The sequence below is a fragment of the Acanthaster planci genome, linkage group LG04 (genome assembly GCF_054643075.1).
Source record: "Acanthaster planci isolate LZ-2023a linkage group LG04, COTS_SCS, whole genome shotgun sequence".
Classification (NCBI taxonomy): Eukaryota; Metazoa; Echinodermata; class Asteroidea; order Valvatida; family Acanthasteridae; genus Acanthaster; species Acanthaster planci.
This window is the reverse complement of record NC_141780.1, coordinates 22,114,747-22,127,738: the sequence shown is the minus strand read 5'-3', so window position 1 is coordinate 22,127,738 and position 12,992 is coordinate 22,114,747. Positions and strand designations below refer to the sequence as shown.

At 39.9% G+C, this 12,992-nt stretch overlaps 1 protein-coding gene across 8 annotated transcripts in view; it reads right to left on the bottom strand.

Annotated features, from left to right (window-relative positions):
- Positions 1–304: 304 nt before the first annotated feature.
- The window catches only part of LOC110983956 (dedicator of cytokinesis protein 3-like), a 64,737-nt gene continuing 52,049 nt past the window's right edge, over positions 305–12,992 (bottom strand). For 5 of the 8 annotated variants that reach the window (XM_087136053.1, XM_087136056.1, XM_087136057.1 and 2 more), the window contains 5 exons: positions 12,896–12,979; positions 9,504–9,588; positions 8,730–8,906; positions 7,804–7,889; positions 305–7,060 (listed from right to left, as the gene is read on the bottom strand). In XM_087136053.1, the coding sequence (XP_086992179.1) occupies positions 6,467–7,060; positions 7,804–7,889; positions 8,730–8,906; positions 9,504–9,588; positions 12,896–12,979 (1,026 nt within the window). In that variant the 3' untranslated portion in view covers positions 305–6,466. The remainder of the gene's footprint in view (positions 7,061–7,803; positions 7,890–8,729; positions 8,907–9,503; positions 9,589–12,895; positions 12,980–12,992) is intronic. The other 3 variants (XM_087136055.1, XM_087136060.1, XM_087136059.1) reach the window with 2 other exon arrangements.

The window sequence follows — 12,992 nt, the reverse complement described above, 5'->3', positions numbered from 1 at the left end:
TTGAGCCAGATAAAAAGGCCACTACATGTAGATGATAAGTCAAAATTATGCAGACTCCATAAAGACTAATGAAAGCCATGTTTGATTCAATATTTCGTTCTTTATTCAGAACATCTTTAGGAAGAAGATGAAGATGTTCTGAATAAAGAACGAAATATTGAATCAAACATGGCTTTCATTAGTCTTTATGGAGTCTGCATAATATTGAGTTATCTGAATATTATCAGTGGATCACCTACTAGATGACAAGCCCGATGCATTTTCCAGACTTTGGCCTCATTGAACAGATGATGTAATACAAACCTTATCATATTCATTCCAAAAAGTTTTATTCATACATCATCCTTTGTTTCAACACAAAAAGCAAAACATACAGTTACTTCAAATAAAAAAGAAAAAGTTTTGGTCGCATTATGGACAAAAAGTTAATAGATTCCACCTATGCCAGATGACGCTCACCTGTAAACATTTGATACGTGTATGTAGTCCGGAGTAAAAATGTGACTACTTTCTATTTCATTCCAAAAATAAGATTGTAACGCAATTTAAACGAAGAGTTGAAGTACATGTTGTTACAATCCTTTCCTTACACCCTCTTCCTCAACCCCTCTAGCCAAAAAGACCACACACAGCAAACTCTTGCACAAGAGCACTGATTACCCAATCCATTAAGTACTAATTGCTAATTCAGGAAGTCCAGTTCTCTGTTCTCAAGTTAAAATTCTTGAATATGATCACAAACTTCAAACATATACAGCACAGGCCTGCCTCTTGAAAGAGTAGAGAATAAAAATAGCTGTCAGGGGAAGACCAGCCATGTTTTTATACAAATACGTTAATCTGACAGGCAAAGACATGTATCTGTCCAGCTTGTTCTGGGCCGTAATTATTCTGTCAGGACAAACTTACTGACGGAACTGTCGCATAATGGAAATTCCTTGTGAAGTCCTTTATTCGAAGGATTATTCTGAGTAAATAAACACACAAAACTCTTTCCAGTCTTGGGGAATTCAGTTTTCAATCCCATGAAGCATTGAAATAAATGGCTCCTACAAGTCTGATGTACAATATACAGGCCAAAGTCTAACTCCAAATACAGCTAGTGTCTACATCCAACACTACGCACTTGTACATGTAGAAGGTTTCTCCATAGGTACACAGCTTATTGCATTTGGCAAATGTTCATACCATCGTTATTACTCTTTAATTAAAAATCTTCCACCTATTATATTGTCCAGTCTGTACAATTTACAAAACTCTGAGAAACATTACTCTCTAGATGTGTGCAAAAGGAACAGGTAAGGGTCATTTCCCTTTTGCTTGCAAAATGTATCAAAAAATATAATTTGCAAATACCACAGAATAAGAAAATACGATCAAACTCAAAGAGATCTGATGGAACTTGTACTGGCATTGAGAAACAACTTCTACAAACCGCAAACCAAAGCCAGTGATTGGAAAGCGGACAGAAAATATGATATAGAAAAGACCTTGGGTTTTCCAGGTTCATCTACTACAAATTGGAATAAAAACGATTTAAGTTTGGGTGAAAGTTCCGGGTTCTGAACTGGTCGCAGTCACAACGCAGCATTCATTTGGACTGATTTTCTTGAACTATTGAAATGCCCCATTTCAGAACATGGCTACATCAAGAAATGATTGTATTTCAACAGCTGGGTAATTTTCCTTTTATCAGCTGATTTCTTAAAAAAATAATTTCTGTAATTAACAATAGAGCTTGGTATACAATGTAGGTAAGTTTGTATTCAATTTAATAATTCCTTTATTCCACTTGCAATGTATGACAGCATGACTTATAAAAAAAGGTCACAATAAACATGGTATTGTCAGTCCACGCGATGTTCCAAGGAAACAAATATTTCTCTAAATATATCCTTGTTTTACAGAGGAGAGTCATTTACATATATTGGCCTACTCTTCTACATTCTAGGCATAGGTCTGCCGACTTAAAGACTGATTTTAAAAACTGTATGGGCAACAAATGCTTACAAATTCTGACAAACTGTTTTAAAAAACTGGACTTGTGGTCATTTATTATTTCAGGCAAACTTCAGTACTAGGATTTGGAAGATTATTTCAAGCAATCAGTCAGGTTCCTCTAAACTCAAGCCACGGAATAAGCACTATAGGCAGACTGGGTCCCTGTCCTCACTTCTAGGTACTTCAAACCATTTTGTCTTGGTTATAATTTCTGTGTATGTAATCCAAATACATGTATTCCATTCACTGCCAATAAATGTTGCAACATTAATAAACGGTCAGTGGCAAAGTGCATGATTGTGTTAGAGAAAGGGAAATTTTTACAACTCCAGTTTTTGCTAAATAACATGGAAGAAACTCCTTTTCCCTGTCTGTTACTAATTCAGTGAAGTAACTTTTACACGTGAAAAAGAAAATATAAATAAAATGGACGCATAAACTCAAAGGGCATTCACAGCAATGCACAGCATGCTTTTAAACAGAAGGTACTGGAGAATTTAAATGCATTTAGTAACTAATTGCAATCCAGAAGATAATTTACCGCTGCTTTTATTTTCTAAGATAGAACAAAGCTTAAGAGAATCTGCAAGACACAGGCAAATTCATACATGAAATAAGAATGGTTTAGCTTGTTGGTGCTTCAACATTGGTTAAAAACAAAATTTCAAACTGAGAGAACGTTGACAGCTTTTTGCTGATGAAAGTGATTAAATGAGCTGAGAATTAAAATGCAGAATCAAGGTTGCTGGAAGTCTGTTTTGCTTTTACTTCTCAACTTTTATGTAAGCAACCTCTTTCAAAAAAGAAGGAAATACACTCTGACCTCTTCCAAGTATTAAGAATTTAAAATGTGACCTGTTGAAAACGATGTCAAAATGGAAAGTATGAGAACTGCATGTTGCCGTGGGAACCAGACAAAAACCTTAATACCTCCTTTGCATTTCCATGGTATTTATCTGAAAATTCTGGGTAATCTGATGAAACCTGCAAGTTCAACCAACCCACACACCTATTTGATTGTCCCTTACAGTTTTGTGGCTGAATTGGGCATTAACTGGAGCTGCACATCTTTGTGAAAAAAAAAAAGTGAAAAAAGTATGCTACATTGAAATTCAAACAACGATTAAGATATATCCATCCCCTGATTTTTTTTTATATTACTTATAGAGTGATTTTCCATCAATGCCCGATGTATAATATACAATATTTAGAAATTTGGGATAAAAATTCCCATACAAGACAATCTTTACGCTTTTGTAATATTGTTTCCCTACTCTGATACAAAGAACATAATGAAAAGAATACAAAAATAATTTGTGACAACATGAAGATCAACTTCATCAAATCTTGCATCATCTACTGACTACAGACTGCTCATTACATCAAGACATAGGAATGTTAAGTAGAAATCTGAGTAATTGTATTCAAAAAGATACCTTCCGCCTTACAAAGGTCCTGCTTACATGTACAGATAGAGTGTATTCACATTTGATATATACAAGGCCTTGCTCTATTCTAGTGTATTACAACTTGATTGAAATGTACACTTTCTTCATTTATGTCCCTTCCCGTGATATTCAGTTAACCAAAATGCAACAGACAAAAATACCCAATTTTGAGAGCACTGCATCACCTCAACTCATTTTTAAAGGTACAGAAACTCAAATGGATACCACCGTGCAAAAGTTTAGACTGGCAGCAAAAATAATCTTTTCTCAATGCTTTTGAAATTCCAATCATGCAGGAATTGGCAAAGCTTGCAATGACTTTTTGTTTTCTTTACAACAATCTTCGCGCCAAACACTGGAAACGTTTAGAACAGATTTCGAAATTGGTGAGTTTAACAGCTGAAAATTAAAGGTGTAATCTAAGCAGAGTGAACTTTTTTTGAGAAAATCAAACTTTCATTCTGAAACATAAGGATTGTATTGGTTTAATTTGAGATATGGTTTCCCCTGAAAATCTCTCAAACATTTCATCTAGAAACCGACCGGAAGGCTGATATAATTGAACCAAATCAAATGCAAGCTCAAATGCTGCCCAGCCACAGCTTAAGGGCCGTGTGAAATCTGTGCAAAGAAAGATGTTGCGCCCATGATAAAAGAGAGCAGAGGATATGAAGTCAAGATGAAGATGGATAGTGAGTGGTGTTATAGATAGCTGCATCATGACGACGATGATAATGATGAGAAATATGGACTCCAGTAATAGCAATATCTTCAATGGTATTCAAAACACGTGCAGTGCATTGTGTACACACTTGGGTGGTTGCCATGGAGTTGTGTCCACCAGTCCAAAGATAAGTCGCACCATAAAGCAGTGCACACATGCACATGTACATGTGATGTGTCCTCGACTGGTTCTTGTAAGTAGCCTGGGTAGTGAGCCCATAATTCAGAGAACAGAGCAGGGTACCTTCTACCAAGATGTGTTCGTAAGCAATAGGAGTGGTTAATAGTAATCATTCTCTCCATGTCAGACACAGCTGTTAAGTTTTCTGAGCAAAAATCCCACTAGACTGTTCGGTACATTGCATTCTCAAAGATGGACAACCTCGGGTCTTATAGATGTGGGGTTCTGCTCTCCGGGTAACATATTCCCAGAAAAAATTAAGAAATATTTGTTCTGATGTTTTGAATTTAGGAGAATGCAGTTGACTTCTTTGCTTGGCAGCCAAATAAAATGTAATGTCCATGTTAGAATTCTATTGTTCAGCAAATTTGGACAAGTTGGGGGGTTATTTATGAGTCCCTACAATGCTTTGGGTCACCCTTAATAACTTGTGTGACAGGTGGACGCCTAGCGCCCTGGGAAATCACAACGTAGAAAGGTAATTAGGACTAGGAAAGAGAAAAAAAATGGCTGAAATTACATGCTGTCTATGGAGACGGCGTTTGCTTTCTGCTACAGTCAAAAGATGTCATCATTATTGCTGAAAATGTTCGTTTACCTGCTATAGGTAAAGAGCTTATCATAGGCAACCAACCCTGATGACATGTACAACACTTTATGTAAAAATAGTGAGTCTCAGCACTTAGCAAAATGCCAAAAAGGTTCCAGTTTTGCCTAAATGCATCAAGGCAAGTCTAAGAGTGTTTCCTGCAATTTTCTTTGCGTCTGAAATTATAAAGCGTGATTCAATTTATACACAGAGGTTTTCCCACGTTGGGTCAAGTACCTGCAAATCTCCAGCTGTTTTTTTTTTCTGATGACAGATCAGCGAGTTTGAAATTTCCATCTCAAAGTCTCTTTTCCAGTGCTGTCTTTAATGATGGAAATATTCGTCAATTTAATTGGCCAAAGTTTGTGTAAAAGCAAGAATTGAAAGTGAGGCCCTTCAATATGGCCATGCAAGACAGCGATGAGTTCTGGTTCATTTCTGAACGTGAAATCAACTTTCAGGTCAGAAAACATTTACAGTGAAATTTGCAAGACGTGAAAGACATGTAGCATTTACTAGGTCATGAGGCGGATATATGCCATGAAGTAATAAATTCAATTTGTGTTGACGTCATGCTTAAATCTGACCTGAATGAACTCAAGCTACATTGGCAATTGAAGCAAAATAAATAAAGTCTTTTTGGGCAGACGTTCTCAGCCGGCATTCAATAGTTTCTTGCTTTCATGCAAATAACTACACACATGTACACTTAAATGACTTTTTCATTTGTTTTGGGGGCTTGCTGAGGGTTGGTTGGTTTGGATCTGAGCTCACAAAACAAAATGTTTCAAAAGGAAAATCTGACCAATGCCAGTGTCTACAACATCCGTGTTAGCCCACCACCAGCGAAAGAATGCATGACAATATACCTGTTGACATCAAGACATTGAACAACAACTCAAAGACGGCTGTTGTGATGCCTATGACGTGTGCTCTTCCTCTTTTACGCCTGTGACAAATTAATGCGATAATTTCAAACAACATTACAATCATGAACTGTTAAACTCGACATAAAGGAATTTCAGCCTCATGTCTTTCACACACTTCTCGTTGATTTTCAGTGGGGGGGAGGGGGGAATGACCCCAGCAAAAAGACATGATCTATGAGTGGAGAGCTCAAATAAGTGGAGCAAGTGGCATATCCGGCGGGGGGGGGAGTTCCCAACCTCCCCACAGTAACATGCTGCCAATTTTCTTTTAAGAATTGAAAGCAACAGCATTGTAGAGAAGGTACTATGTGTATGACCTTCCAGGGGGGAGGTCTCTTACCAATGAAAAAAATAGGGACAGTTGTTTATGGAAACAATTTCATTTAGCCTCCCCCTGGACCTAAGACCTGGATATGCCCCTGCACTGGGTTGGAAGTTACCTTTGAACTGCTGCTCAGAAGGAGCACTTGACATAGTTTCTGAAAATTAGCACCACTGGCTTTCAAATAATCATCAAATCCAAGATGGGTGCACTTTTAAATGCCATGCACCTGGAAGGAGGGGAGGTGTTGGTTTTTGCTGCACTAAACACTGCTCAGACTTCGCCTGATTCTGGACTGGGCAGCAAAGATCCTTTTCGGGACTTTGGTCTCAGTGGGACTGGCGGGGGAACCTTTGGCTTGGGGGAGGCTTCCTTTTTCAACTCACCCGCAAGTTTCTCCGCAACCTGTGATGCAACGATCGATTCGGGGAGCTCGGGCGGGGGAATATTCGGAGGGGGCGGGGAGACAGTCGGGGCAGGCGGGGAACCGGGAATAGGGTCCAGGGGCTGTGGAGAAGGGGATAAGGGGATGGTGTCCAAATGCGGTGGGTTGGTAACCGATCGCTTCTCCGGTCGACTAGGGATGGGAGGTGGTGCCTCCTCCACCTCGCCACTTGATGGTCGTGGAGAATCTGCGTCGCCTCCCAAGGAATGGGACCGGTTTGCTTTCACTGGCACTGCGGGCGGTGCCTGGTCGTAGCCATGCCGACGGCGGGAGGCATGTGGGGGTGCCGACCCCCCTACACTGGTCTTCTTAGGGAGGGGAGGCGGGGAGGTGTCACCATTCTCAGGAAGCTCGTGAGGTAGTGGTCTCGCTGGCTCTAGTATGACTGTGCGAGGGATGGAGGTCTCGACTGGCTGAGACGGCTTATCCAGATCAAAAGAACAAAAAAAAATTCCATTACACGTCAAATGCTGATTTGTCTAAATGCACTGTACAAAACATAGCTTCATTCTGTAACAAACTGTAAAGAGTAAAAGCCAGTCCATACTACCACAAGTGCAAATTTGTGACGTCAAATCGCATATTCCTACTGCAAATTCACAGAAGGTGAACAAATTCTGCTGCAAATGTTTCATGGTGTTTCATTTCACTTCACTCTTGCATTTGGCCAAAGTATTCAAGTGGGTCTGACGACTAACAGAGATGTGATCTGAAGGTTACAGTCGGTGTGCTTTGTTAACAGGATGGCTAGACTCTATGAAGCAAGGCCCTCTAAGAGACATGACCTCAATGTATACATGTATCAGCTAAATGCAAAAGCTGCAACTGATCGTTGGCATCCCTAAGAAAGGAGAGTGTAACGATGCTTTCGTCAACAGATGTAATCAACAGATGCATGGGTAATTCCAGACATTAGGGATCCATTTTTTTCGTGTCCCTGACACATCTGACATATGATTTTGTAAGTTCAGAACACATTTTCTAATTTTCAAGAGTGATGAATTAATGCAAATTACCTGCCAAACAAACTAATTTGAAATAAATTCCAGTGATATTTCCATGTCAAATAACAAAGGTCAAACGCAACAGGAACACAAAAATGTCATATTTTTGGACCCCTAATTGCTGGAATTACCCCTATTTCAGATTTTGAAATTTAACCTACCCTTCTCTCTGGCAAAGCTGGAGGAATCCCAGATTCCTCGGACGTACTGGCAGATTCCCGGGAACTGGTTGATGAACTGCTTGCCACTATACAAGAAAAATCCCGAACCAGTAATCATGTACTGAACAAGCTTGGACAGAGGCAAGCAGTTAAGACTCAAGGATGCCTCTAATGCTAAATCCAAAACACAGGGCTAGTTTGGTAGCATTTCTGAGCAGCTGGTGATGAAATCTGAACCAACTTTTTAGAAGGCCACCATTTAGGCCAGGGGATACTTGCACTGCCATTGATCATTTAATATTTCAATGCCAGTGACTAGTTGTAAGCACCAGGCTTGTTGAAAACAACACACCTATAACATAACGACATCAAGTCCTATGGCACAGAGGTGGGAAGCAATTCATCAGTCTCCATATGAAAGGGCACATGTGAACAAAGCATGACGTCATGAGTTTAGGCTTTGTATGTTGTAGTCTGACTATTCAACTGATCTGGACAAGGACAAGAAAGACCTAGAAAAGTAGCATAATGACAGTACTCCTGCCTGCCCTCAGTTGGTAAACAGCTAACGTAATGACTTCAACAGTACTTCTGCCTGCCCTCAGTTGGTAAACAGCTTCACTCAAAATGATTTTCCTTCGCTTTGCTTAGTCCTGTATTACAGACTTCATTATTATGTTAATGAAACTCTGTAGATCTCGGGTTACTTCACAAAATGTCACAAATGTTAAATATTCCAAGAAACTTGACCACGTGTAGCCTGTGAGACCTGAAACCTGATTTCCTCAAAATGCTGTTCTCAAGTTGGATTACGTCTGTCTAATGTGCAACTCAAAGCCTGCATTCCTTCATTGTCATCCTTCGAGATGGGTAGTTCCTTTCAGAATCTCCTAAAGGCTACAAGCTCTGGCTGATTCTCCCCCTACCTGAGCTGGACGAGTTGGGTCGCGACCCCGTACTGTTCCGCTGCGATGGCCCCTTGTAGGTTTCCCTCAGGAGGTTGGTGACATCTCTGTCCTTATGGGGAGACTTTGCGAGTCTCTCTGGGGTAGGGACGCGAGGCGCACTCATCTCAGATATGTCTGGGGATGGTAGGGAGGCACCTGAACGGGGGAAACATTTAGGGTAAGTCAGTCAGAGGGTCCGTATCAAAGGAATGGTGTCATCTGTTACGTCAACTCACACAGGTTTTGGGGCACCCAGTGTCCACAAACTGGGCATGTGGCTACCTGCGGATCTCAGTAGATAACTCATGTACATCTGAATGGTTGTTGTGAATGGATGCCATATGTAATGTCAAACATGCACATTATGTGGGCCAAAAACTTTATGGGGACAAAATGCTTGTCCCCAGAATGCTGTTCTGACTTTCCTAACAAAAGGAAATGTCTTCTTAAAGTTGTCTGCCTATCCAGACATACTTGTCTCACACAGCTAGTGTGGACATTCGTTTGTTTTCTTATAGATGCACAAACTCCAGAAAAATACTCCTTTTCTCTCTGACGAATCCTTCATGCAGATTTTTTGGTTATTTCCTGTTCCTCTTAATTTTTCCACACACATTCCTGACCTCAAAATCTCTCTGAACTGTTGTCCAGAGAGCGGGAAACATTGAGAGGACGTTTAAGAGTCCACACATCGTCTTCACACTCCTTCACATCTTGGCGTTGGTTTTAAAGTGCTGGATTGTCTCTACTTACTACTTGATCGGTCTGAGGGCAAGCTGGTGGAGGAATCTGACTTCTTGAGGGGCCAGGGTACATTGAGTTTGTTGCGGTGGCCACCCTAAATAATGCGTGTTGAGAGAACAAAAGAGAATCAAACACTGTCAAAAATCACAGGTGTACATGTCAGGGGTAAAACATCACGACAGGTTGGTTTGGTTTGTTTCCATTTATCTCAGTTACAAGGAGACAAAGCAATCATGGAAACAAGTGATGAATGGTGGTGACTGGCAGAAAGCAGCTGCTTGTGATTGGCCAGGCCTTGATAAATGTAGTCAGGATGACAGGTAGATCAAGGTACTAGATTTCATCTTTCTGTCACATGCAATCATTTATTTTAAGGAATACAAATCTATACAAGTGATACTCTTTCTGTAAGTTCTTTTTAAACAATCTGCAGACCTTTGAACTCTGGAAAACGGTGCTGTTCTAACAAGTGAAGGGCTTTGTAATCTTTTTCATTTTTCATTATAAAATTATCCTATTCAGACTTCCTAAACAAGATGACCATGAAAGGCTTTCTCTACTTCCTTAATATTATTTTTTGCCTGAGAAGAGTTCATTCTGTGAACAGAAACAATTCTCTCCTCCTCATTGTGAGTTCACTAACTTTTCTTTGAGGGAATGGTGGACATGCGATACAGCGTGTGTTCTGCAATAATGGGTGCAAGATGGAGGGAGAGGGGATGAGATCTGGGCAAGCGGAGTAAGTTGCATTTCTTCCTTTAATTTTATGTCTTACTTGAATTTCTTTAGCTCTGTGACAGTGGGGTTTAGGCATTCAGGAAAAAAAGATAAAAAATTTTTGAAGATTTTTGAAAACCGAAGATATTGAAGAATCACCCGTATGGAAATGGTTTAAGGGTCCTTGATTTTCAATTGTTAAACTTGAAAGAATACCATGAAAGCTGGTGCATGTGAGTTTTGAATCGACTCATAAATGGTCTGAAGCTTTGGCAAATGCCCTTTTTGGCTCAACAAAGTGATTTTTTCTATGGCAAGTCGATGAATATGGCAAGGTATGCTTTAATGAAAGTGCAATGTGACCCTTCACCTCGATGAAAGCTGAAGCCAGGCCGCATCCAAAAGGGTCCTCCAAAGCTACAGCTACATGTTCATCACTGGTCTGCGCGTGTTCACATATTTACCACTAACGAAGACCCCAGGACTAACTCTAGATGCAAGACTCAGTTACAACTACATAAATGTACTTCTTCCAATGACCCGCACTCAACACATTTGTTGGCAGCAGTCTCTCCGTTATTGTAATTAAATTATCGAATCTACTACAATAATTAATTTAGCAACAATGTCTCAGAACTACTTAGAAAGCATTAAACAATCAAATCACTGCAACTTGTTTGGTAAAAGAGGTTCTAAAAATGTAGAAGACACTTCAGGGAAACTGGGCAGTATTGTTAAAGTTTCTAAACAAAATCAGACTCGAATTAATTTCTACCAGTAGACTGAAATTGACAAGAAGTATCTAGAGTCTTAGAATAAATAGAGTGAATGATGTTCGGTAATGAAGAGAATCAATTCAGAGACGAAACAAATGAATAGAAACGATGGACTATAAAACACAGTCCAAGTGGAAGGATATGAAAGACAGTGTTACATCCATCAGTCCCTAATACTATGCTACCAGTTTGAAAAGAAAAAGAAGAAAACCACGGCTATGGACAATGGTCACAAATCCACCATGGTTGCAAAATGTGACTGTTGTTGAAAGGTACCTAGGAGCCATCACATGCCTTCCTTTCATGTGATGATAAGACATAGATTTGTGCGCATTCTGTTGAAAATTGATAGCATGTAATCTGAGCCACTCACACAAACCGGAAAGCACACAAAATTTACTCGTAGCAGTCACAATACAACCACACGTTTTGTCTGGAGACAGCATTGTGTGGTCACTGACGCCAGGTGCAGTGTAGGTGCAACACTACGCCCAAACGATGCAAAGTCTGCTCACTGGAATTCTTTGTTCAAAACAAGCACAAAACCCATAGCATCAATTCTTTCAGTAGTAATTCAAGCCTATACCATTCATTGTTAACCGGAAAATCCTTTGGGTTTTGTCTGGGCACCCTGCTGAATCTGACAGAATCAAAGAACTAGAACAAAATGCCCTCTTGTTCACTGCACACACCAAAAAATCCCCACAAAAAGTGACCGGTGTTGAATATCATTGGATTTAACTTGGTTAGGGTTAAAGGTAGAAACACGAGCAGCACATAAGAAAATGTTATCTCTCTACATTAGGCAATCCCATGAATGTTTGTATTAACACATGACACCAATAAGTTATCCGATTCATTCCTCTGCCTACTGGTTTTTACACAGCACCATCTATCCCTACTGTGACCAATTTTTCTCGGCCCCATTTCTTTTCGAGAAAACATGTCCATTTTACATCATTCTTGCACCCGCATTTCACGCAGGGAGAACAAAACTACCCCATGTACACCTGAAGTCATGAAATACAACAGCAAGAAGAACACATTAGATGAACCAGAGTGAATGACCTGAAAGGTCAAAGGTTTTCCTGAGTGAAGTGAATGACATGTCACCTTTGTGAGTGAACTGTAAGACATGGTTTGGGTTAGTAGGAGGAGTTTCAAACAAATAAATCATCTTCTGAACCATTACAGCATCACTGACGGTTCAAGGTTTACTTGCCAAAAATAAAAAATGCCATTGAAATCTATCTTCTTTCCTTTGCTATCAGTTGTACATTTTGTTTGTCCAAGGATTGATATTAAAAGTGCTGGAATTTTGCCTTTCTTTTTTCTTCATAGCAGAATAAAGTGTTAGTCTGATTTTTCTGATGCAACAACCATGTTTGTCTTGTTCCCAAGAACCGCATCAGCTTCACACTGAGTTAGACCGCCATTCAGAGGCCCCAAGAAATTACGACCACGTCTCACTAAGAGTGATATACATGTACACAGGTCACTGGAGAAATTAGGCCTGACTGCCGTCAGACAAAATGAAGTGATGAAGCTAATTGCTAAGCTAAAATGTCCATTCTGCCCAAAAGGACAATGTTGTTTATTTCTCAAACTAATACAATGAGTTCCCGGGGACTAACATACTGAAACCATCACCTGAAAGGTGGAGTTTCTTCTAAAAAGGATGAATTTCAAATTTGCCAACATGCACGAATTCAGTTCCTAAAATACAGGTGGCTGAAATTGTTCCTTTTTTTTTTTAGAAAATCAGTATAAAAAAACACAAGAAAAATGGTTATCCCTTGGACTTTGACAAGAATGGTTGCTGCTCTGCTAGAGTGACATGGAGGTGATGTTAGTTAATTAGACCTTTTAGAGAGAGTTGGAGAGAGGAGTGCTTCTTGACAAGAATACCTCAATCAAAGTGGTCGCTATTGTCGCCCGGCTTCTCTTGATAGGTGAAGTATCCTGAGATGACCATCTTCCAGCCAGGCCTTGCTGCAAGATGGTG